Source organism: Eleutherodactylus coqui, chromosome 12, assembly GCF_035609145.1.
Source record: "Eleutherodactylus coqui strain aEleCoq1 chromosome 12, aEleCoq1.hap1, whole genome shotgun sequence".
Taxonomy (NCBI): domain Eukaryota; kingdom Metazoa; phylum Chordata; class Amphibia; order Anura; family Eleutherodactylidae; genus Eleutherodactylus; species Eleutherodactylus coqui.
This window is the reverse complement of record NC_089848.1, coordinates 88,481,660-88,504,325: the sequence shown is the minus strand read 5'-3', so window position 1 is coordinate 88,504,325 and position 22,666 is coordinate 88,481,660. Positions and strand designations below refer to the sequence as shown.

The following is a 22,666-nucleotide window of genomic DNA, read 5'->3' as shown; positions in this document are numbered from 1 at the left end:
ATCAGCTGTGATCTATTGGGAAACTTGACCATAAGAGTCCTTTTACAAGGGCTAATTAGGCCAGAACGTTACTCTGAATGCTCGTTCGCCCAACAAGCCGGCCATGTAAAGAAACCAACGCTCAGCCAATGAACATCTAGAAGAACCTTTAGTGTTCATCTTACATGCAGCGCTACCACAGGGGAAATTATGCATTTTACAGTCTCTATTGTATTTAATGAGTTATCAGTATAATACAGGACAGAACGGGTCCTCCAGCGACAGAGACGATATGTGTGGCTGCTCTCCACTATGGCCCAGAGATGAAGGTCCTGAACATAGAACCCTTCTGTATTAGCCCAGAATTCCCTAGTGGGTTGTCATAATTTAACATGTTGTGTTTAGCATGTCAAGCTGTCACACTACTATATGCACCATGTTGATAAATTTGGATGAATTTGCGCCTTTTTTCCCTCTGACTCATAAATTCACATATCTCATATGTCTCTACTAATGCATATACTCATAGTGTTTTAATTGTGACCTCTGAGGGACCTAACTGCCCTAAACTTGTACCAAATATCTGAAGTAATCGGTTCCGTACATACTCAATGTTAGAATGCATTCACCGAGCACGATACTACTGTAAAATTACTTTATTATGGCATCTTATAAACATTGTGCAGTGTAGACTGGCGATACCTGGTTCTGGCCATGGCTCCTATGTACAAAATTGTGTTTGCAGATTCTTATTGCCGCCTTTTATACATAAGTTTTTCCAAAAAAAGGTTGACTCCTATCATCATTCAGAATGATCCACCGTCCTGCTGGTTACACCGGTATTGGCATTGGTTCTGGTGTACCCGGTTGCCGTGGCACTGCAAGGTCCTGGTATTCCTTGTTGCTCCCAAGATTTGCCATAGGAATTACGGTAACAGTAAAAAAAATCCTTACAAAAAGTTGAGTAAAAAATAAGAAAACACTTTTGAATTAAATATAGTCCCGTCGATGGAGGAGTCCGAGGCGTCATGCAGGTTACTGTACGTCAATGGAAAGCTGCAAAGTTTTGAGATAAACTGAAGATGCTTCATTATGAGAGTGTCTTATAAATTCATGGCCTCGGTGAGTTTCCGCTCTTCAGGTATACCATTGACCTGCGAATAGTAATTTATACACAGTATTACATAATAGAAGAGATTCGCATTATAATGGTCAGACACTGTGGTTCTAGTCATGCCCATGCTAGTAGTGCACACAGACAACAGGAACAAAATGAAGAGATTAGTCAAATCTAAAAAAACTGATAAAAACTGATAAAAATAATTTCAAAAAGTAGACAAGATAAAAGTTCAGTGAGAAAACTCTGTCGGGGCCTTTCTTTTTGTCCTTGGATATACTATAAAAGCAACTGTGCAGCAGGCATGGAAAGTATTTAGCCTCCCCTTCAACTTTTTGAATGATAATGGATTTAATTGGGCTTTTTGAGGATGAAAAAGCAAAAAAAAGGTCTTTTAGGCTCTATTCACGTCAGCATCACAGATTCCATAAGCAGTGCTATTTTTCCAGTCAAAATGACATAACCCAACGAATGCAATTGTAAGTCAATGCAATGGAATGGTCAGAGCGTTGCGGCTTCTGTTATAAATGGATGACACAATGCAAATGTGAACAGAGCCTTACTTAGATAAAGTGAATTTCTACACCATGATCAACATTAATCGCTGTTATTGAACAGAAAGAAATTGAATGCAAAAGTCAATTAGTTTTAGAAGTCATGTGATAAGTCTGACCGCTGGTGCGCCATTTCCTGGCAAACACAACACCATGAAGACAAAAAGATTCCCTAAACAATTAAATCACAAGTTTATCCAAAAGAACCAGTCAGGGGATGGATCCAAGAAGATATCCAAGACACTCAGTATCCCTGAGTACAATTAAAGATGACCTATCATGTTTGGCTGCATACTGGAGATTTGCAAGCATGGCCCTGCCGACTCGCTGGTTTTCATTTCTTTCTACCCCTCTCACTCATTTCCCCATGCAAGGATTCCTTTGAATAGAAGGTCTCTTTAAATGGAACTCCATTCGGGAGAACGGAAGGGGGAGGAGTAGAAAGAAAAGGAAACTAGTGATAGAGTCAGCGGGGCTGTGATTGGAAAGCTATGCAGCCGGCTTTTGCTGACCTGAGGATATGAAGGGTCATTCTTAGAGTCAGTCTTCAAAAAAACAGTACTGTACATCTATCTGGAACCGATGAGTGAGTATCACAGCGCTGTCTAGGAATTGGCACGGGTCCGGCATGATGTCACAATGTCAACGCTGGACCATATGATGCGCCCCGAGGCAGAGGAGCAGAATGATTATCTTTCTGATGCTGTGGGACAAACTTTTTTCTAGCTTTGTAGTTGTTTGATAGGCTGGTTGGGCTGTCTGTCATCCCAGCCAAACTATCAGGTGTTTAGGTGGGGTTTTTAAACCGTCCTTGGGGTTATGCAGATGCCAATTATACTCTTGGTATCCTGGTTGGTCTCATTTTGGAAGTCTTATAGTGTCTCTGTGCTGTGGCTATTATTTGTATGTTAAAGTAAACCTTCAGTTGCGTTTCTCTGTACTTGCCATGTTCAGGTTTATTTCATTGTTGCTCTTAGACCTGTCCTATCTGGTCTCCTCTATTCCCTGTCTTTTGTCCTGACCTTTGTCCTATCAAAGACTATCTAGGGCAGAATTTCCCAAACTTTTTCAGCCATGGAGCCTATTTTGAAGCAAAAGTTTCTTGTGGCGTCCTAAGAAAGCGGGACAGGCTGTAGTGAGGAAATGAATGAACAGGACCAGCGGTCGGCATAGCAATGCGGATCACATGACCGGAGCCAGCTCGTGTGATCCGCATTGCTATGCCGACTGCAGGTCCTGTTCGTTCAGTTCCTCAGTAGAGCCTGTCTGGACACCGCTACAGCCGTGAGTAGAGCACAGACCTAGACCCTCCATTAGAGCCCATGATAATTGCTCGTGGAGCCCCAAGGGCTCCACGATGCACACTTTGGCGAACCCTGATCTAGGGAATCTAGTGAGGTTTCAGATGTGGTGTAGCCCTGCTTTAGGCAGAATCAGTCAGGGATAGAATAGTCAGCTCCTGATACCCCCATCTTGTTTCTACTTTCCATTCACTCTTTATAGTTTGTCTGGCCTCCACCTTTCCCTGATGGAAAGATTTTCCAGTCTGGCCATCCTCTTGTTATTGCGTCTATGAGTCAGTCATCATTTGAGGACAGGTTAGACATCAAAGTGAGAATACTCTATAAAAAGAAGTTCTTTGACAGTTCTGAAAAAGTTTCAAAAACTGTTCCCCTGTTTGGCCAGATGTGGCTTGAAGGGAAAGTGGCAAAAGGCCATCATCCAAAAAGAAAAAAAAAGAACACCATGAATGATATGATACTTTTTAAAGGGGATTTCTTGTAAAGTAAAAGATCGATGACCTATCTTTAGAATAGGTCATCACTGTATAATCGGTGGAGGTCCAGTCACTGTTCTGCAGTATGAAGGAGCCGTGGGTGTATTTGGTGTTTATCTAGGCACACGGTTTATACATACATGAGCTCAGTAGGAATCTCAAGGGTCAGACCCATGCCAATCACATATTGCAGGCCTATCCTGGCCATTTTTTTTTTTTTTGGCTGGACAACTCCCAGATACTTCATAGCAACGTGACTCAAGACGGAGCAGATATGTGAAAATTTCCATAGCTAGAGATTACCTTGTATCTCACCCAGTGAAAATAGAAAGAACAAGACACATGATTTATACTTGCCTCAAACCTCTGAAATGTTGTCATACGAAATTCTCCTGGATCCCGAAAGCATTAATAAAGAAGAAGAATATAATAAAGCCCCCAAAGCTTCACATTCTCTACACTTTCCAGCATGTTTACTGTATCAAATATGAGAAAAGGCTGTGATGATATGATTTGTGGGGTTGGGTTCCTCAGACCAAACTAGAAAACTAGATCTACTCTTCATAATATTTTTTAAAAATTACTTGTGTGCCAATCCTCTAAATAGTCTTATTATCTGTATTGTTCTCTTCAGTTGAAGGACCAGTTGAAATGATCTCAGAAGGGTTATGGTATTTCATGCCTATTAGGGCACATGGACATCCTAGCAAGAGCTCCTGGACTATCCACATCAGATGCACGATAAGTAACAGCAACTCCAACTCTAGTGGACCTGGACTGTCCACATATTACTTCCCCTATTTGAAAGTCCAGAATATAATACTACATTTTCATATTACATTAGAAGAGATATGTCACGTTAACAGATACTTGATGACCTATAGCACTTGTCTCTACTGACCTGCATTTTGCTGTTGAGGTATCTGAGTCTGATGCGGTAAAGTCCTAGGAAAGAAAGAGTGAAGAGATCTTAGTAATTTATAAGAAGACCTTCTATATATTGTTGACTAGTTATTAAAGGGTTTTTTCTGGCAAACACTATTGTTGACCTATTCTTAGGATATGTCATTTATACTTGATCAGCTAGGGTTCACTGACTCAGCTAGAGTTGCAACACACAGGGGCAGAGGCGTAACTAAAGGCTCAGGGGCCCTGATGCAGAAGGTGAGCTGGGGCCCCCCCCTCTATCTAGGCCCCCCTCCTTACCCATACCTAAACCATGCTGCACAGAGGCATAACTTGAAGCTTCTGGGCCCCAATGCAAAACCTGTAACAGGGCCCCCAACTATAATGCTTTATTCATAGTACTGGGCTCCCTATATGGAGAAGAGAGGCTTTATGGGCCCCCTAAGGCTCCTGGGCCCGGGTGCAACCGCATCCCCTGCATCCTCTATAGTTACGCCCCTGCACAGGGGTATGAAGGGAAGTAGTTAGCTCCGACTCTTGTGTAGTGGCTGGTACACATAATTACAGGAACAGCTCTCATTGTGATCAATGACCATTGGGTAACTAGATCTTGGGCACTCCACTACTGAACTACTTTAGTATTATCACACTATACTACAAGATAATCAGATCTGAACGCCAAGGTAATTCAAGTTATATTCATAAGGTATCCTCATTCAGGAATCCTTCATACTAATTGGCAGTACATACTAGATGTACCAAATTCCCATACTGTTGAGTTCCTAAGGGCTTAGCACTCTACCGCCGGACAACTAAAGTGATATTGGCCACTAAGCACTAGACCCAAAAAGGCACTTCATTGTAGCGTATCTCAATGTATCCTCATCCAAGTACCGCCCATGCAGAACTGAATAAGAGAACAACAACATGTCAAATACCCCCCCCCCCCCCCCCGATACATAAATACATAGGCATATACATGGCTTGGGGAACAACTGTATACCACCCAGTAACATCTAGAATCTGTGAATTACATCCATGAAATAAAGATATTCTACAGATTTCACTTTTTATAAAACTTTGGCGGATTTCACAGCTTGAGTTACTCACTGTTGTGTCTGCATTAGTGGCATGTTGGTGTTATCATATGTGTCTGTATGAAGCGGGGGCACCATTTCTCCCGTCACTGGATGGAAAACCGGAAGTGTGGACAGGGGCCAGGCAATTTCTCTGTTTTTAGACATGTCCCGGAGCTCTTTGGTGGATTTCTGGATGGCGCTGTGGTGAACAAGTTGGATACTGTATAAAAAAAATAACAAAAAACAAGATGAAACATGTTATTCCAACTATGGGAATCTCAATACAACATAAGGTTGGGCTCAAATGAGCTTATGGTCCCATTGTAATACGCTGTACAAATCTCCCATTGGCTCTCATGTTGCCGCTCACAAGAACTACACTTGCGCACATATTATGCGCATATACACGCCAAGATAATGCATAGTGATTGGTGACACGCAGCAAGGACACATGTCAAGGCGTACAGGCTGCGTGCTCGCTTGCGTGTCTCTTGCGCATGGCACATCATGAATTACGGCTGTCTGAGCTCAGCCTAAATGTGAAGAAACCTCTGTCTTCAAAAAGGCATATGATTTACAGAACGATTGCTTATAATATGTGTTCCAAATGGCGATTGCAACGGCTGCTAATTTTCACAATGTCTAGTAGACTTACCACTTGGAATAACTTCCATGGTTCTGCTCAATCCATCAACGACCAGTTTATAATGTACAATGTCAACCATTGTGCCTGTCATCCATGAATCAACTATAGCCAATGGCCATGCTCTATGATGCTGAATATAAGTGAATACATTGGAAACTGATCACTGTATAAACAGTCCCAACACTGAGAAGGTCTTGTGATAGTGACACCCATACGTATATGGCGTGTGAAATACAATAAGGCAATTACTACAAATGCTTCATTCTTGAAAGGGGTTCAGTTCTTGAAGTAGGCAGTTTAAGAACTCCAGAATGGCGCAGATCACAATGGGGCTGTCTAATAATGAAGTGCAAACTTCCACTAGATAGTCTTAAAGGGAAACTAAGTTATGGTGCTATTAGGGGACATGACAGGGAGCCAGGTGAGGGTTATTTTAATTGTCACCCACTCCCTCAATCCATCGGTGCCCTCCTTTGAAATCCTGGTGGTGCACGAAAATCTCTATTCAGAGTCCCGCACACACACTCTCCCTTTAAAATCGCCAAAATGATTACACTAGTGATGAAAAATGATAAATCTGTGGAAGTTTAAGACTGTCTAATCTGCAGATCCAGCAGAGACAAATTGCTCAAGGTTCGGATATTCACAGAACTGAACTTTTCATAAAGTTGAACCCTAAACAAGGTTCAACTCAACACTAATACTACTGTATACTATGTGTGCTAAAATCCTTAGCGCAACATATATTGGCTTTTTTGCACAAGTATCGGCATATTTTACTGCACTTTTTGCGCATTCATTTGCGCACTTCCCATAGACTTCTATGCAGGGCTGTAGCTAAAGGCTCATGGGCCTGGGTGCAAAACTTTATCTTGGGGCCCCCCAACTTCTCTTAACCCCTTAACGCAAAGACATAACTTGAAGCTCCTGGGCCCCAAGGCAAAACCTGTAACTGGGCCCCCAGCTATAATGCTTTATTCATAGTACTGGGCTCCCTATATGGAGAAGAGAGGCCTTATGGGCCACTGAGGCTCCTGGGCCCGGGTGCAACCGCATCCCCTATAGTTAAGCCAGTGCCTCTAAGGGTACCTTTGCTGCTCCAATGCGCAGAAAATTAGAGCATGTCCTATTTTTTGCGCACAAGAAAAATGTGTGTCCAAAAAACAGTATACTGTTGAATGTTTGTCATCTAAACTAATATACGAGGGTAATTAAAAATTATCCGCACTCTGGCTGTAGAATTTATTTAATCAAATTTCAAAAAAGACAAAAATATCATTTTTTTGGCATAATCTGCCTGCTTTTCAATATACTTTGTCCATCGGTCAACAATCTTTTGTATTATCTCATTAAAGAAATGTTTTAAGCTGAGCTGTGGGCCACAAATGTTCTGCTGATTTCACCTTTTCTTTAGACATGAATCGTCGTCCTCTTAGGGCTTCTTTCAGGGGACCAAACAGGTGATAGTCCGATAGGGCAAGTTCAGGACTATAGGGAGGATGCTTTAACACATCAAAACAAAGTATTTGGAGAATATCAACAGTATGGGCAGCGGCGTGCGGGCGTGCATTGTCATGAAACAACACAACACCCCTGGATAGCAGTCCTCTGCATTTTGTTTGAGTTTAAGGCTTCAGCTCCTTAGTGAGTATCACATTATAACGAGCACTGGTGATTGTTGAACCTTTTTCCTGATAATGCTCTACCTTCTTCATGTCTGAGAATTGTGTCTACCTTCTTCGAACGTCTCTATCTATTCCTACACACTTCTTCATGACAAAACACCTTCTCCATACTGTGTGCAATGTCTTCGACATGAGCACCAGACACACCCTCAGACCGCAAAAAATAAATCTCTGAATGCTGCTCTTCTGTCATACAGATGAGGGCAGTTACAGCTGGCCGTATGTGTTTTCCTTTCCTCGCCAGCTGTTCAAACTTCGCAGCATAGCGTGGGAGCAGGGGCGTAACTATAGATTGTGGAGGGGATGCGGTTGTACCCAGGCCCAGGAGCCTTAGGGGGCCCATAAGGCCTCTCTTCTCCATATAGGGAGCCCAGTACTATGAATAAAGCATTATAGTTGGGGGCCCTGTTACAGGTTTTGCATTGGGGCCCAGAAGCTTCAAGTTATGTCTCTATGCAGCATGGTTTAGGTATGGGTACGAGTACAGATACAGATAGAGGGGGGGGGGGGCCCAGCTCACCTTTTGCATCAGGGCCCCTGAGCCTTTAGTTACGCCCCTGCGTGGGAGTGTGAAAAAATGGTGGGAAGACAGGTGCTGCCCTATTTTTCCCACATGTAGTTAATACCACAAGCTGGAAAGATAGGGCAAACCCTATCTCTCTCGCTGGTACAATTAACAGGTGAGAATCAGGATAGTGAAAACAAAACCACTGAAATCAATTTGTCCCGTTATACGACTGTGATTATCATTAAAATATGTATCTTATTTAGCATCATCATGGCAGACTGTGTAGGACCAGAGCTGTTCGGAGACTCTTTGCCCCATTTACAAGGGACATCTTGTTGGGCACAGATGCCCGGCAGGTCGTCCCAGCGCATTTATACAGGAACAAACATTGCGGGCGGGGGATCTCTCCGGTCCGCCTGCTTTCATTCACAGTAAATAGGCAGTTGTTCATAAATGAACGTCTGCCTGTTTACACGGGCCAATTCATCGTTCAGTCTGGACATGTATTTACACTAAACAATCGTTTAGATTCCCGCTGGATGTGAGAATCGTAACAATTTATCGGCCCGTGTAAAAGGGTGCTTATTGATGGAATCTATGGCTCAATTCACACTGGCGTTGTGTGTCCTGCATGATTCCATCACTCTGGAAGTAACAGAAAAATGGAGATAAAAACTTCTTTTGATCCTAACGCGGTTTCCGGTCTACATTCGTCCTTAATTTTTTCTGTTCCGTTAGGTTACAGTTTTTTTGATGGAAAAGACAGAACAGAGAAATGGAAATTATGCAGGACACACAACACTAGTGTGAACTGAGCGCAATAAGTAACCAGAGATTGACGGTATAATGGTCCTTTTACACAGGCCGAGCTGTCGAGCAAACGATGCCCACCAGTCTTCCCACTAGTGCTGGCTACTGTGCTGTTCCATAGAAGTGGGTATCGCTGGCATCGCTCACAGCACTGCCGGAATGGAGACGGAGGGGGCCGGGTAGCGTTTGCCCCCCATTCCCCTCTATTCACAATAAGCAGACAGTCGTTCAAAAGTGACCAACTTCTGTTTGGACCTAATGACATGTTGTTCAGTTTTCTGCCTGCAGAAACTGAACAACTAAGCAATTCTCGTTCAGTTGCTGCAAGCGTTTACACGGGACAATTATCATTCAGATTCCCTCTGATCTCGCAGGAATCTGAACGATAATCGTTCTGTGTAAAAGGGCTATTATGAAGTGTAGTGGCCCAGAGTTAACGGGGTCCCTCCATAATTATGCATGTGTTTGTCTAGTGCATTTGTGTTGTCAGTGTCTTCAATGTGTGTGCATTTGATGCGTATTGCACCTCTGGAGCACTGAATGGGTTAACATCTGGTTACGTCTGGAAAATGTATCTTGTTGTGTGTCATGTGATCGTGTTATATATATGTGTCTACAAGGTGAATGCAAGTCAGTCTAAGTGAGTCTAAGGGAGAGTGCAGTGAGAGAGTTTTGCCAAGGGTCTTCTTGCCAAGACAAGCCTGTAAGAGTATGATTTAGAGTCTGCGGAAGAGTAAGCGCTTTAGTGAGTAGAAAAGACTGTGCCTCGTCCTACAAGGAGCCCCAGGATGGAAGAGGCTGAACGATGGCCTGATGTGTGCCCTGGGCCCAATTCACCCAGGCCTTCTTGCTTTTAATATGGAGGACTGAGAGAGTGAGAGGAATAGAGATGAGCGAACGTACTCGGCCACGTCCCTTTTTCACTCGAGCACCGCGATTTTCAAGTACTTCTCTACTTGGGTGAAAAGATTCGGGGGGCGCCGTGGGTGAGCGGAGGGTTGCAGAGGGGAGTGGGGGGGAGAGTTAGAGAGAGAGAGCTCCCCCCTGTTCCCCACTGCTACCCCCCGCTCCACCACACCATCCCCCGCTCCCCGACGCCCCCCGAATCTTTGCACCCGAGTAGCCAGGTACTCGAAAATAGCGATGCTCGATCAAGTAATTACTCGAAACGAGTACGTTCGCTCATCTCTAGAGAGGAACTTCCAGGCAGCGCTGAGTGCTACTTCCAAACGTGAGTGTTGACTGGTGACCGGTAGGGAGCTGGAGAGAGAAAGAGAGTGGCTGGGAACAGAACCCCGCAGATAACTGGGATTGTGGATTCGTCTGTTATCCTGTGAATGCTCTCTGTCACACCACTATTGTGTCTGCACCAGTGTCAGGCTGGCTTGTGTAAAGCTTTGGACTGTAACAGTTTATTTGAGTAAACGAGCTTTACCAACCGTTCCTGGTTCTGCTCAAGAAAGTTTTCCCTGCGTGTAGACTATTTATTTCTTAATTTCTGGATGGAATGGTGGCGTCACGAGTGACAAGGACTTAAGGTAAACCGCAAACTAGGTTTTACCCCGTGAAACTCCCCCAGCAGTAACTTGGATGGGTCTGTGCTACCCCCAGGGGTGGAGATGGTAGAGCCCCGTGACAAGGCCTCAATCTACTCTGCTATCGCCCTGGCTGTGGGCCCGCTCCTCAGACACTGCAGAAGGATCACCAGCGATTACCTCTGGTTTACCAGTGAGCATATAAACAACTTATGGCCCTGTAAGCAAGAAACCCACTGATGGGTTCTGCACAGTCCATACCAGTTTGCACTACGTACGAGATATACCATTCCAACACTTTTTCACCGATAGGTACAAAGGATCAAAAAAGTAACAAATTCACCAATTTCAACATATTATCCAACTTTATCGAAGAAAAGTGGATAACTAGACCTCTTTCACATGGACGTCGTTTTAACGCTCAGAAAGCCGCGCTAAGACATCACGACAATCTAAACATTAAAGTGCGCAAACAAATAGCAGCTAATAGCACGCCGCGGCTAGTATTTTCAGGTATGTCGCTCCCCCTCCCTTTGCAGTTTGGCCCACATAGACTGCCATAGAAGTCTATTGGAGCCACCGGCATTTTGCTGTCAAAAGATAGGACATGACCTATCTTTTGACAGAGTGAAAAATCGGCGCAAAAAAAATGCAGCTACTGCGCTCTATTTTGATGCACATTTTTTTCATGCACGTCAGAAAATCATTCATCTAAAAGAACCCATAGGAAACCATGTCTACACTGCCTCAAAATGACATTTGTGTGAAAGAGTCCTAAAACTGCTTCCAGACAGGAGTAAATGGTCGACAGGATGCACTTTAAGCAGTGGTTAACTTCTACAGGGCTACCTTTGGATTGTGATGTGGAATTGAAAGTGGCTTAAAGGGGTTGTCCCGCGAAAGCAAGTGGGGGTATACACTTCTGTATGGCCATATTAATGCACTTTGTAATGTACATTGTGCATTAATTATGAGCCATACAGAAGTTATTCCCTTACCTGTTCCGTTGCTAGCGTCCCCGTCTCCATGGTGCCGTCTAATCTTCAGCGTCTAATCGCCCGATTAGACGCGCTTGCGCAGTTCTGTCTTCTGAATGGGGCCGCTCGTGCCGGTGACCGGCTCCTCGTAGCTCCGCCCTGTCACGTGTGCCGATTCCAGCCAATCAGGAGGCTGGAATCGGCAATGGACCGCACAGAAGACCTGCGGTCCACCGAGGGTGAAGATCCCGGCGGCCATCTTCACAAGGTAAGTAAGAAGTCACCGGAGCCCGGGGATTCGGGTAAGTACTACCCATTTTTTTTTTTTATCCCTGCATCAGGTTTGTCTCCCGCCGAACGGGGGGGCTATTGAAAAAAAAAAAACCCGTTTCGGCGCGGGACAACCCCTTTAAATCTGTCTGCAATTACGTATCAAGATCTACAATTAGACCTACGAATTTTGACTTGCTGAGTCCCCAAAAATTTATATTTTGCCAATATTTGTCACAGGATGAAATAACGCTGCCTGCAGCACCATTTTCTCGTGTTAAATGCTGATTAGCTGCACAGAAACCAAACGGCCCACATTAAGGTCAATGGGTCTGCTTAGCACCATTCAGTTCCATCATAAGACAGATCTATTAGGCCACCGGGTGCCGTTTTCCTGCTCCTACAACAGAACACGAAAACGGAACCTCTTAGCGCAGATGTGAACTAGCCTTTACTTAGAATACCAGCGGTAACTCCTTTCTTCGGAACTCCACTATGGCATGACAATTGCTTTAAAGATCAGCTCGTGTCAGCCACAGATCCTTCTTAGAGGGGCTGTCCAGTTTAGAGAACCCATTGATATGAATGAGCACTGTGTAATACCTCATTTCCCCTGTGGTGGCGCTGCACGGAAACTGAACACATAACTAGGTTTCCCCACAGATTATAGCTGATCACTGGGGGTCCCAGCAGGAGGACACTTTGTGATCAGCTTATTATCCAAAGACCATTCTAAAAAGTAGGAGTTTTCCAAAGCGGAAAATCCCTTTATGGCCTAAAGAGCCTCAGACATAGCCCTGATGGATATGGTTGTCAATCCCAAACTAAATCCAAAGAGCTTGAGTTCACGATCATGGAGACTGGAGGTCTTTTCATCTGTTTAGTGGGGGCGCCGAATTCTCATTCTCAGATTTCAGAATCACATGACCCTAAACGCTTGGTCACGGACGCGGTATGCATGTCATTCTTTTAAAATAGGAGGAAAATAAGTTTATGAAGTAACCAAAAATTCTTACAAATTCAGAAAAATTTCTACATTTTTTTGCATAAACATTTTAGAGTAACCCTTTGCTTGGACCACAACCAGAGCAACACACCATTTTCATTATTTGCGCACGTTGATAGGCTCATGAATGATTTGTCTTCTTCACCATCCAACCTATTCAACCTATATAAACCTACAAGCAGCGTTCACCAAAATAAATCGATGACCGGATGTGGATGAGAAGCATGAAACACGTGAGTGAGGCATGACAAGCTACGGTGAGGTGAGGGATTATGTGACAACAAGGAAACATAGAGAAGACACTTACTCTGGTGTTTGCATGTTTCTCTTTTCCCTAGAAACGAAACAAAATGAATGAATTAAATTATAGCATTGATATTCGGAGCACTTGTTAAGCCTATAGGTGAAGAATGGGACTACATGAGTCGTAAATACTGCTGTAAGTACTGCAATGCCAACAGTAATGTACAGCAGGATTTATCGTTATGGCAGATATGGTACTCCACGTGAGATCCAGAGTGTTCCATCCATAGAGGAAAGGGAGCCTATTGGAACCATTAAAACTGTGCTCATTTCTGGTGGTGGTGGTGGAAACCATTCCACCCCAGACCACCAGGAGGACTTGCTGACTCTTTTCCCCAATCTTCCTTCCACTGTTGCTGGGTTAATTTGCCACAACCTTATTTGCTTATATAAAAGGACCAGGGGTAGAAGTATGAGTTGCACCCATCTCCAGTGGACCCATAACAGCTGCCTCCATAGTATATATGCCACCGGTTCCACCAGATACCCTCCGGATCCACATGTTGTCTTGGCCCATTTCAATGGAAAGAAATCTATGGGTGGTTTTCCAAACATGAGTCCCACACAGGATCCACGTCAAGAAATGACACGTCACAACTCTTTATTTTACCTCAATGTGGGCTTAAAATCAAGATGTAGAAAAGTCCATATGGAATATAGGATGGGTTCCCACTGAAATCAATGGGACACTTTAGGATGCGGAATCCAAATGGAATCGGCAGAGATTCCACATGGATACCATGGAAAATCCTCTGCAATTGAACATAGCCGAACCCATCTCCCTGAGCAGTACTTTGTCAGTACATTTTGAAGTTCATGTGTTTCTACCAAGAGTAGATGTCTTATATTTTCCTTGTTAGATGTTTGCAAAGCCTAGTTGATCACTTCTAGATGATTTGCATGGTGGCACACAGTATATTATGCCTCTTTGTACCTCCCTAAGGCACTGTATTCTATCCTTAAAGTAATTTTATAGTATGGCATGGGCGCTATATTACCGCTCCGTTATATGGCCATGTGCACAGGGTCTTATACTGTATCCTTTTTGGGGTTAATCTCTTTAATTACTTATGTATGATAACATCAATATATTCACTCATCAAAATCAATGAAGTATAATTGGAAGTGGGGTTACTCACTTGATTTGATCTGTCAATATCTCTTTGTAAAAGTTAGAGCTCCATCTTTCTGATCCAGATCTCCAGAGATTCCATACATAGACATTTAGTTAAGTGATAAATGTCTGGTTGCCTGCAGTTACCACTAGGGGGAGCTTATTGTATATTCTTTATAAAAAAAAGAACTCAATAGTAAACACAGTATGCAATAGGCTCCTGAGCTCCCCCTAGTGGTAACTGCAGGCAGACAGAATTTATTATTTAACCCAATGTCTATGCAGGGGAGTTGGAGCTCTACTGCATAAAAGTAGAGTCCTGACTGGTATATAGATATGTTAACAATCAAGCAGCACAGAATTTTTTTTCAATTGGGGCAGATTTACTATTGAAAGTGCGCCAATTTTCAGTCACAATTTTCAGAAAGAACTGTCTAACATGCCTGGCACCACATTTATTATGTGTTTTAGAGACTTTCAGACACTTTTTGTGGCACATTTGAGAAGGAGGCATGGCTTTAGAAAAAGGGATATGGCTCCACGGGAAAGGGACATGACCTAAATGCAATATTGTGCAACACAGTTTTGGTGCAAAAACTGACAAACTAAGCCAGCTACTAAATGTTCTAAACCCTTGTCTGATTTTGATAAATGACATATTTCAATTAATGATATCTTAACCCTTTCCAATCCACTGTCTAACGTCTTCCCACATTCTGATTGAAGCTTGTACAGCTCCAATGTTGGAAGACGTCCGACAGAGTATTCTTACTGTCTGTTGCCAGCCACTCCGCTGTCGGAGCCTCTCTGGCACACACACACTGGCTTTAGCCAGCAGATGGCACCATTGTAGAACAGGAAAAAAAGAAAGCCTTTTAGGAAACCCTGATTTCAAAATTGGATTGGAAAGGGTTAAAATGTACACTGCATGGGCACTTTTTAAAGGGGTTGTCAAGGAATTGACTGAAATTGCCACCACCCATGTAGCCCACGAGAAACCCATCCTAGAATGTAACTAGTATGGGTTGAATGCAATTCTAGAAGGGGAGGAGGTGAGAAGTGTGTTGTTAGGCTCCGTTCCCGCCTGGAACCCTACTTCCTACCCCTGCAGTCCGGAGCTGTATTCAACTCATCCTAGTTACATTCTAAGGAGAGTTTCTCAGACTAAACTTAAATAATGACTTTTGGCTTGACACGTAACTTAAAGGGTATGTCCTCTCTCTGCTTTCTCTTCTAGTGTCTCTAGGTTCGCAGGGGTTAAATAGAAGGAAGTAACATGGCTACAGCACCAGACTACACAGGGTTTGTTTGTAGTCTGTAACCATGGTGTTACATAGATTTGCATAGGACCTTTCAAATCAATTCTATTTACTACGTCGCTTTATTTTCTATTTTCGATGCATTGAAGTAAAACAAAGATGGTTCCAAAAGTGGACATGCCCTTCAATCGTCTTCTCAGTTTTTCTCTGCACCTCTGCCCCGATATTAACACCACTTTTTGCATTTCATATACAGACGCTGACAACAGTATATATGGAAATGAGCTGAATTTGTCTCATTTTCAGACTTTAAGAAGCACTCTGGATCTCAGTGAAGCAAGTGTTCACGAAACAAACTGCAAATACCGTTTAAGATGAAAGGATGACAATGCCAAGACATAATGCAAACGCTGTAGACAAAGAAATATATGAAGGTTAAAGAACACAACTGGTTGAAATAAACTGCATGACATAATGGAAAAAAGATGTTCAAAGGATGGCTGTATCGCTGTTACTTGCTGCTTATTGTCACTTCATTAATGCTAACACACGTTGTCTGTCCCTTTAAGAACATCTAGGAACATTGATCCATTTTATCATTTACCTTCCTCAGACATGGTGCCAAATCCCCAGCAGTACGATCCTCCCGGTAATCACACAAATATCACATTTACAAACTCCATGAATGCGGATGTAACACATACTGTATATCTGATGCTTTGTCATTTAAAGGGTAACTCCACTTTTGCAAACAACTTTTTAAATTGCCCCTATGCAAACAAAAAAAGAAAGCAATGTTGCAAATAGTCTTAGTTAAAAACATCCTATCGTCTTGTGTATGCAGCTCCCATGCAGAGCTTTTTGTCTCTGTGGCTACAGACTACTAACAAACCCTATTTAATCTGATCGTGAGCGCATGTCTTACTCTCTTATTCTACTGTCTGTAGGTTATAATGAAGAGGGTACAGAGGGAGTAGAGTAACACAGAACGGCGTGATCAGACTGCACTGGTTTGTTTGTAGTCTGTACCCAAGGAGATGCATTTGCCTGAATTGGAACTGTGTACACAAAACAGCAGAAGACTATTTGTAAAGTTACTTGACTTTTTTTTTAATTGCAGTTGCATTAAGGTAAAAGTGGTTGCAATGAAAACTTAAGGCTCATTTACGCTCAAAGATAATCTTTCAAGCGACTGAAAGATTTAGCAATCTTTTTGCATAAAGTGTTAATGGCCATTAACACTTTATCATCTTCATTTGCATGTAAAAGGGCCTCCAGCTATGATTAATCACACACCCAGCTGTGCACACAGCTGCATTGTTCTCATTGTGTCTGCCAGCAGGTTTCAATGTTATCTGCCGGCTCCCCACTGACATAACAGCCTGCGGTCTAATGAGAGATAAATGTGTTTGATTTATCTCCAGTAGCTGAGCGATGGATTTTAAGTTTACCTTAAAATCATTGTTTAAACGAAAAGTGCACGATGCCCGCATTTACATGTAACGATTGTCGCTCATTTTTTGGTCGTTTGAATGAAATTTGAGCGACAATTGTTACGTGTAAATGGGCCTTTACCCTTTAACTGTGTAATTGTGTAACATTCTAAATACTGTTGGAGAGACCCCTTATATAGAAGTGATCTGCTGCAAACATTGCAAAATCTTTACTGAGCCATATTTGGGGTTTTTGGGCTATTAGAAGAGCTTTAGATTCCCCTACACATTACTGTCCTGGTTGTTGTATTGACCATCTGTGGGCCGCTATATGTAGGTGAAGACATTTTTGTCAGCTGCTCAACTCTGTGATTAGCACCCTGTGACATCCACTACAGTCTGTATACACAGCACTGGCAGGGAAAACTGAGATGCAACGCTGGAGCTGCAGGGACCCGTAATGGGTGAGTATAGGGTTTTTTATTTTTTTAACACAGGCAGGCTATTTAAAAAAAATCTCTTTAAATTTGCTGTGAGCTGTAATACCAGACACAGCCACTACCATGAGTATGGTGCTGCACCTGGTAAATGAAGACTAGGATAGTAAGCCAATCCACAAATGTACCAGCAGTCTAAGAACTGTTTGTTCACTCGCCTCAACCATTTGGTCAAGATGGAAATATGCCATAAAATGTATATACTGTAAGAGAAGAGCTTGTAATGATCTCACTTTACTGCTACTGTATGGAGCTATTGGCTACTGTTATATGAGTACTGTATTACTGGGCACTATGTATTCTTTCCCCCACTTTATTTAACCCTTTGAAATCCAATTTTGGATTTAGGATTTTCTAGGGGGTTTTCTCTTTCTGCCATTATACAATGGCGCCACCTGCTGGCTAGAGCCAGTACTGCGGTATTGGACATGCTGGAGAAGCCCCCAACAACAGAATGGCCAGTAATATACAGTAAGAATACCCTGCCAGACGTCTTCCGACATCGGAAGCTGTACAGCCTTCAATCAGAATGTCTTTAGCTGTCAGACAGTGGATTGGAAAGGGTTAATGTACAAAGTAGTGATCGCAATTGGTTGCATTACAAGGGTTCGCATAGATATGGCTCCGCTCCCTTGAGTGACATGGCAGTGATGCGACTAGGGCATAACTGTTTTGAAGATCAGCCCTCTGTGGGGAAAGTGAATAGGGCTAAACCTCGTCCCCCCAAACCGGGGAAAGAATGTTCTCAGTGTTCAGGTGTCCTATAGAAAAGATTTAGAGCTGTATCCCAGAGAGAGCAGCCAAGCAGAGTGTGTGAGGCAGTGATATAGAGCAAAGAGTGGGAGCCAGAGGCCTGCAGGTAAAGTGGCGGAGGCCGTGTCTAGGGACAGCAGCACAGCAACTAGAGCTGCCAGGAGAGAGACCATCATAGTGCCCTGATGACCCTGGGGCCGAGGAATCGGTGTCAGATTGAGGACCAGCCAGACCACCAGAGTGAAGGAACCCACAGCGGTCTGGGTATCAGTGTTGGCACAGAGCAAGAAAAAAGCAAAAGCGAGCAGTAAAAGGTATACCAATAGTGTGTGAGTGTACTACTTTTCCTGGGATTTCATAATGTAAAATCCCTGGCCAGGATGAGTGTCATGAACTCATTGGGACTGTGATAACTTTATCATAGGGTAGTTATGGTGTCATAATTTGGGTTAATGCAAGGCCTTGCAGGATATTGTTTTAAGGTCGCAGTGTTATGTAACTATGCAATATGTATGATGCCATGTAAAATGCTTATGCCATTTATAGTGGGGCAGCAACGCACCTAAATAAGTTGTATATGTCATGAGGTAGTGCCGTGTGTGAGAGACCCTAGTGCTAATGAAGTCTATAGCGTAGGGAGTCCTCTAAGGAAAGGACGCAGCTCCTACGGAGCGAAAAGAGTTGGTCTACACATACTATAACAGGTGTCGGGCATGACTGGAGAAGGCCCGTGACACAAGGGCCTTGCTGCTGCCAGTGGGGAAGTCTGAGAGATGACTTATTGGCTTGCAGTAGATAATTCGGTACTGTCGCTTTAAGATAACTTATGCAATGAGTTATTATGAAACGTTAAGTACACAAACCCTCCTATCGAGTGAAACATTGTTTACACTGTCGTTCTTCATAAAGTTTAGTTTTGCTAAAAAGATACGGCCTCCGTCTGTCACGACTGCGTCATAACATACCGCCACCTGCTTAAGTTTTATATATCACATGCCATTACTAAGAACGCTCTCGGAGTATGAAATGCGTAAGCTGTGTTTTATATGGGATGTGCATATAGATGGGATTTTAACTTTTATGTTTGAATCCATTTTTTGATTTTTTTTTATATCTACGTGATGCTGGATAAACTCTATTTACTCTCACTATAAAGTACTATTCTTGTCTCTAGGATTGTATTACGGTGGCATTATACAGGAAATGCATGGCAGCATTGTGCCAGAACTGTGTGACGGTATTAAGTTGAACATTTATGAAACGGTAATGTGAATTTTTTTGTACCATTTATAGTTATAAAACAGTAATAATAGTAAGTATGATGGCGGTGGGAGGGTCCTCTAGTGCCCGGTAATAAATCCAGTGTCGTTTTTTTTTCTCTGGAAAGCATCTAAAACTACATTATCTTAAGATAACTAATGATATAGAGCAAAGAGTTGACAAATCTGGACACAAGTGAGGCATTTTACAGATGTAGCAATTTTTAAAATGACAGATGCGACTCGCAGGCTTGTAGTACACTGTAATGGAGTTATCAAATAAGGGAGATGGAACAATACCTCCACAGGGCCACCCATTGGAAGGCAGCATTCCTTCAAGGCAAAGTTATACAAGCCTTGTAACAATGAATGGGAATTAAAAGCAAAATAAATTGTTATCTTAATGCGTCAAATGTTAATTTCAAGTTTGCTACATCTGTATACTCAGAAATAATTCATTTGCAGCAAGACCATTTGTACCCAAAGCAGGTGCCATTCGCATGCATGCCTTTATTAAACTCCGAATAGCCGGACTGCTTGACTATACGTTCTCAGTTTTGTCTAATATAAAATTCGTTCCCTACAAAGCATTCTACGAGGGTTAAGAGAATATTGCGTAATATACCATTATTTATATCGCTTACAAGCCATACACAACACAAGACCTGATTGATGCCACCATTTGTATTACCGCTGTCACCAATCATTAAGCCATATGATCAATATACTGTAACACTAGCTTAGGCTGCTTTCACATCTGCGCCGAAACCACCATTCGGAGGTTCTGTCGTAGATCCAGCACAGACTAATGGGAGAAAAAGTCCTCCATGCAAGACTTTTTGGGTCCGTTAAATTGCCGGACTGTTGAGCAGAAACCAAACGGACCCCATTATAGTCAACGGGGTCCGTTCGGTGCTGGTTGTTCCGTCATAGGACAGATCCATTAGCCCCAGGGGATTCCCCTTTCCTATTCCCATAAAGCAGGAGGACAAGTAATCCCCACAGCAGATGTGAAGGTAGCCTTATTCAACAAGTACATAGACTATCTCCTATTAAGAGTAGTTGAGTAGCTTGGTGGACTTGATAGAGAAGCCAACTGGGGTGGCCAGTAACATGAATTGGCTTTAACCCAAGCAAAAAAACATCAATGCATTGTACATACTGGGATAGTTTCAACAATAGGTTAAACTCTTGCAACACCCAAATACCCATACTCTATATGCAATACTAAAATACAGCTTTCTGCAGGAAAGCCATTGATGTGATTGATTCTTGTGTGATGCTCTCTGCTATTGCAGAAAATATGTGCAATTAACCACTTATCCAGCAGAACAGAAATCCGAAATCTACTATATGCAATAATATATCTATATATGAGACATGTATATACATATATATATTATATATACACACATATCATATTAAAGGTATACAGAAGTGCATAGAGATATACCGTACCCATATGTGTGCATTGTGTGTATGCGGCAGTACTCACATTCCTTCTCTCCGGCAGCACATGATGTAAGCCAGTATGGCAAACAGCACCAAGGCTACGGCAGAGGGCACTGCCAGCGTGATGAGGAAGTCTATGTAATAGTCTCTGGTCTTCAGTGTTTCGGATGGAGGTTTATACTCCCCTGCGTCAGGAAGAATCCCCTCTCCCCGCATAAGTTCCTGAGTGATCAACACTTGCTTTGTTTTATCCACCTGAAACAGACATAGACATACACTATATGCCATGAGGACACTGACAAAGCCTATGCCCATTCAATGGTTAAAAAACATGTTTTTAAAAAATTGGAAATTCCCAATACATTTTTTTATTATTCATACCCACTACCCCCATGCATTCCGTATACAGCGATCCTTGCAGTTACAATGGCGTAGGGATACAATATTTTCAACACACAATGGTATTTCCAGGGTCATTGCAACCTAAATAGTGGTATACTCACCTCTCTCTGCTCCCGCTGTGTCCCACATTGCTGCCATGGGTCTCAGGGTTTACAGGTTGCCCCAGCCTGTTTACTGGATGTCACAGACGCTGAAGCCAGTGGTAGAACTTTGGCTTCAGCGCCTGTAACATCCCGTAAACTGGGCAGGGCTGCAGTTTGCAAACAATCTCCGTAGCGGCATGGGATTCAGTGGGGAGAGGTAAGTCACTATATGTTATGCCTCTGCATGGGGAAGCATTTGTACCGAAGACCTACAACTCAGGTTATCGCTTTTGATGTACAATGACGTTGTAGAGGCGGGATTTATGAATTGGCACTAATTGGCAAATTCATTAATCCCACCTCCGCAACTCTGATTGGTTCTACAAACTCTGCTTAACCAATCAATGCAGAGCTAGATGAACCAATTACAGCCCTCGCATTGGTTCATTGAGCACAGCATTGATTAGCTGAGTAGCGCTGGATAAACCAATCAGAGCCATTGCTTTCTGGAGGAGGGTTTTTTTGAATCCCGCAACCAGGAAGTGATCTTCTGTGGGCAAACGAAGACTTTGGGATGTGCAACTGCACAGGGCGCAGCATTCCACTGAAATGAAGAGGGGACCACCAGGCAATCCTCTATGGCTAAATTTGCCCTTAATTGTATCCGCGTCTTTAAGCGCACATACAATAAACAGTAGTAGCGCTACTGCACCGCCACCTAGCATCTTCTATATGTTACATCGGCGATGCAATTATACCATCGCGTTAGCAATCGTACCGCAGGATGACGACCAGAAGGAGCCAAGCAGAGGACGAAAGAAAAATGCCATGGGACCGTGGGGGAGGTGAGTATATCTATTATTTTAATATGGGAGGCATTATGTCTACAGCAGAGGTCAGTATGGCTATTACTAAATAGCACATTACGGCAACTACTGGAGGGGACATTATGGCTGCTGAAGAGGAGATTATGGATGTTACTGAAGGGGATGCTATGGCTACTACAGAGGACATTATTGCTACTAAAGGGGACATTATGGCCATTATTATTACAGGGGGACATTATGGCTACTACAGAAAGGGACATTATGTCTTTTATTAAAGGGGACAGTATGGTTACTACTAAAGGGGACATTATGTCTATTTATTACTACAGAAGGACAATATGGCTATTTATTACTAGAGGTTTTATAGCTACTACAGGAGACAGTATGGTTATAAGTAAAGGTGACATTATGGCTATGGGATAGTGCAGATCATTA

At 42.9% G+C, this 22,666-nt stretch overlaps 1 protein-coding gene across 4 annotated transcripts in view; it reads right to left on the bottom strand.

Annotated features, from left to right (window-relative positions):
• Positions 1-620: 620 nt before the first annotated feature.
• SGCE (sarcoglycan epsilon) overlaps positions 621-22,666 on the bottom strand; it is a 77,219-nt gene continuing 55,173 nt past the window's right edge. For 2 of the 4 annotated variants that reach the window (XM_066585603.1, XM_066585599.1), the window contains 6 exons: positions 20,963-21,174; positions 13,157-13,183; positions 5,444-5,632; positions 4,329-4,372; positions 3,785-3,819; positions 621-1,133 (listed from right to left, as the gene is read on the bottom strand). In XM_066585603.1, coding sequence (XP_066441700.1) covers positions 1,083-1,133; positions 3,785-3,819; positions 4,329-4,372; positions 5,444-5,632; positions 13,157-13,183; positions 20,963-21,174 — 558 coding nt within the window. In that variant the 3' untranslated portion in view covers positions 621-1,082. The remainder of the gene's footprint in view (positions 1,134-3,784; positions 3,820-4,328; positions 4,373-5,443; positions 5,633-13,156; positions 13,184-20,962; positions 21,175-22,666) is intronic. The other 2 variants (XM_066585600.1, XM_066585601.1) reach the window with 2 other exon arrangements.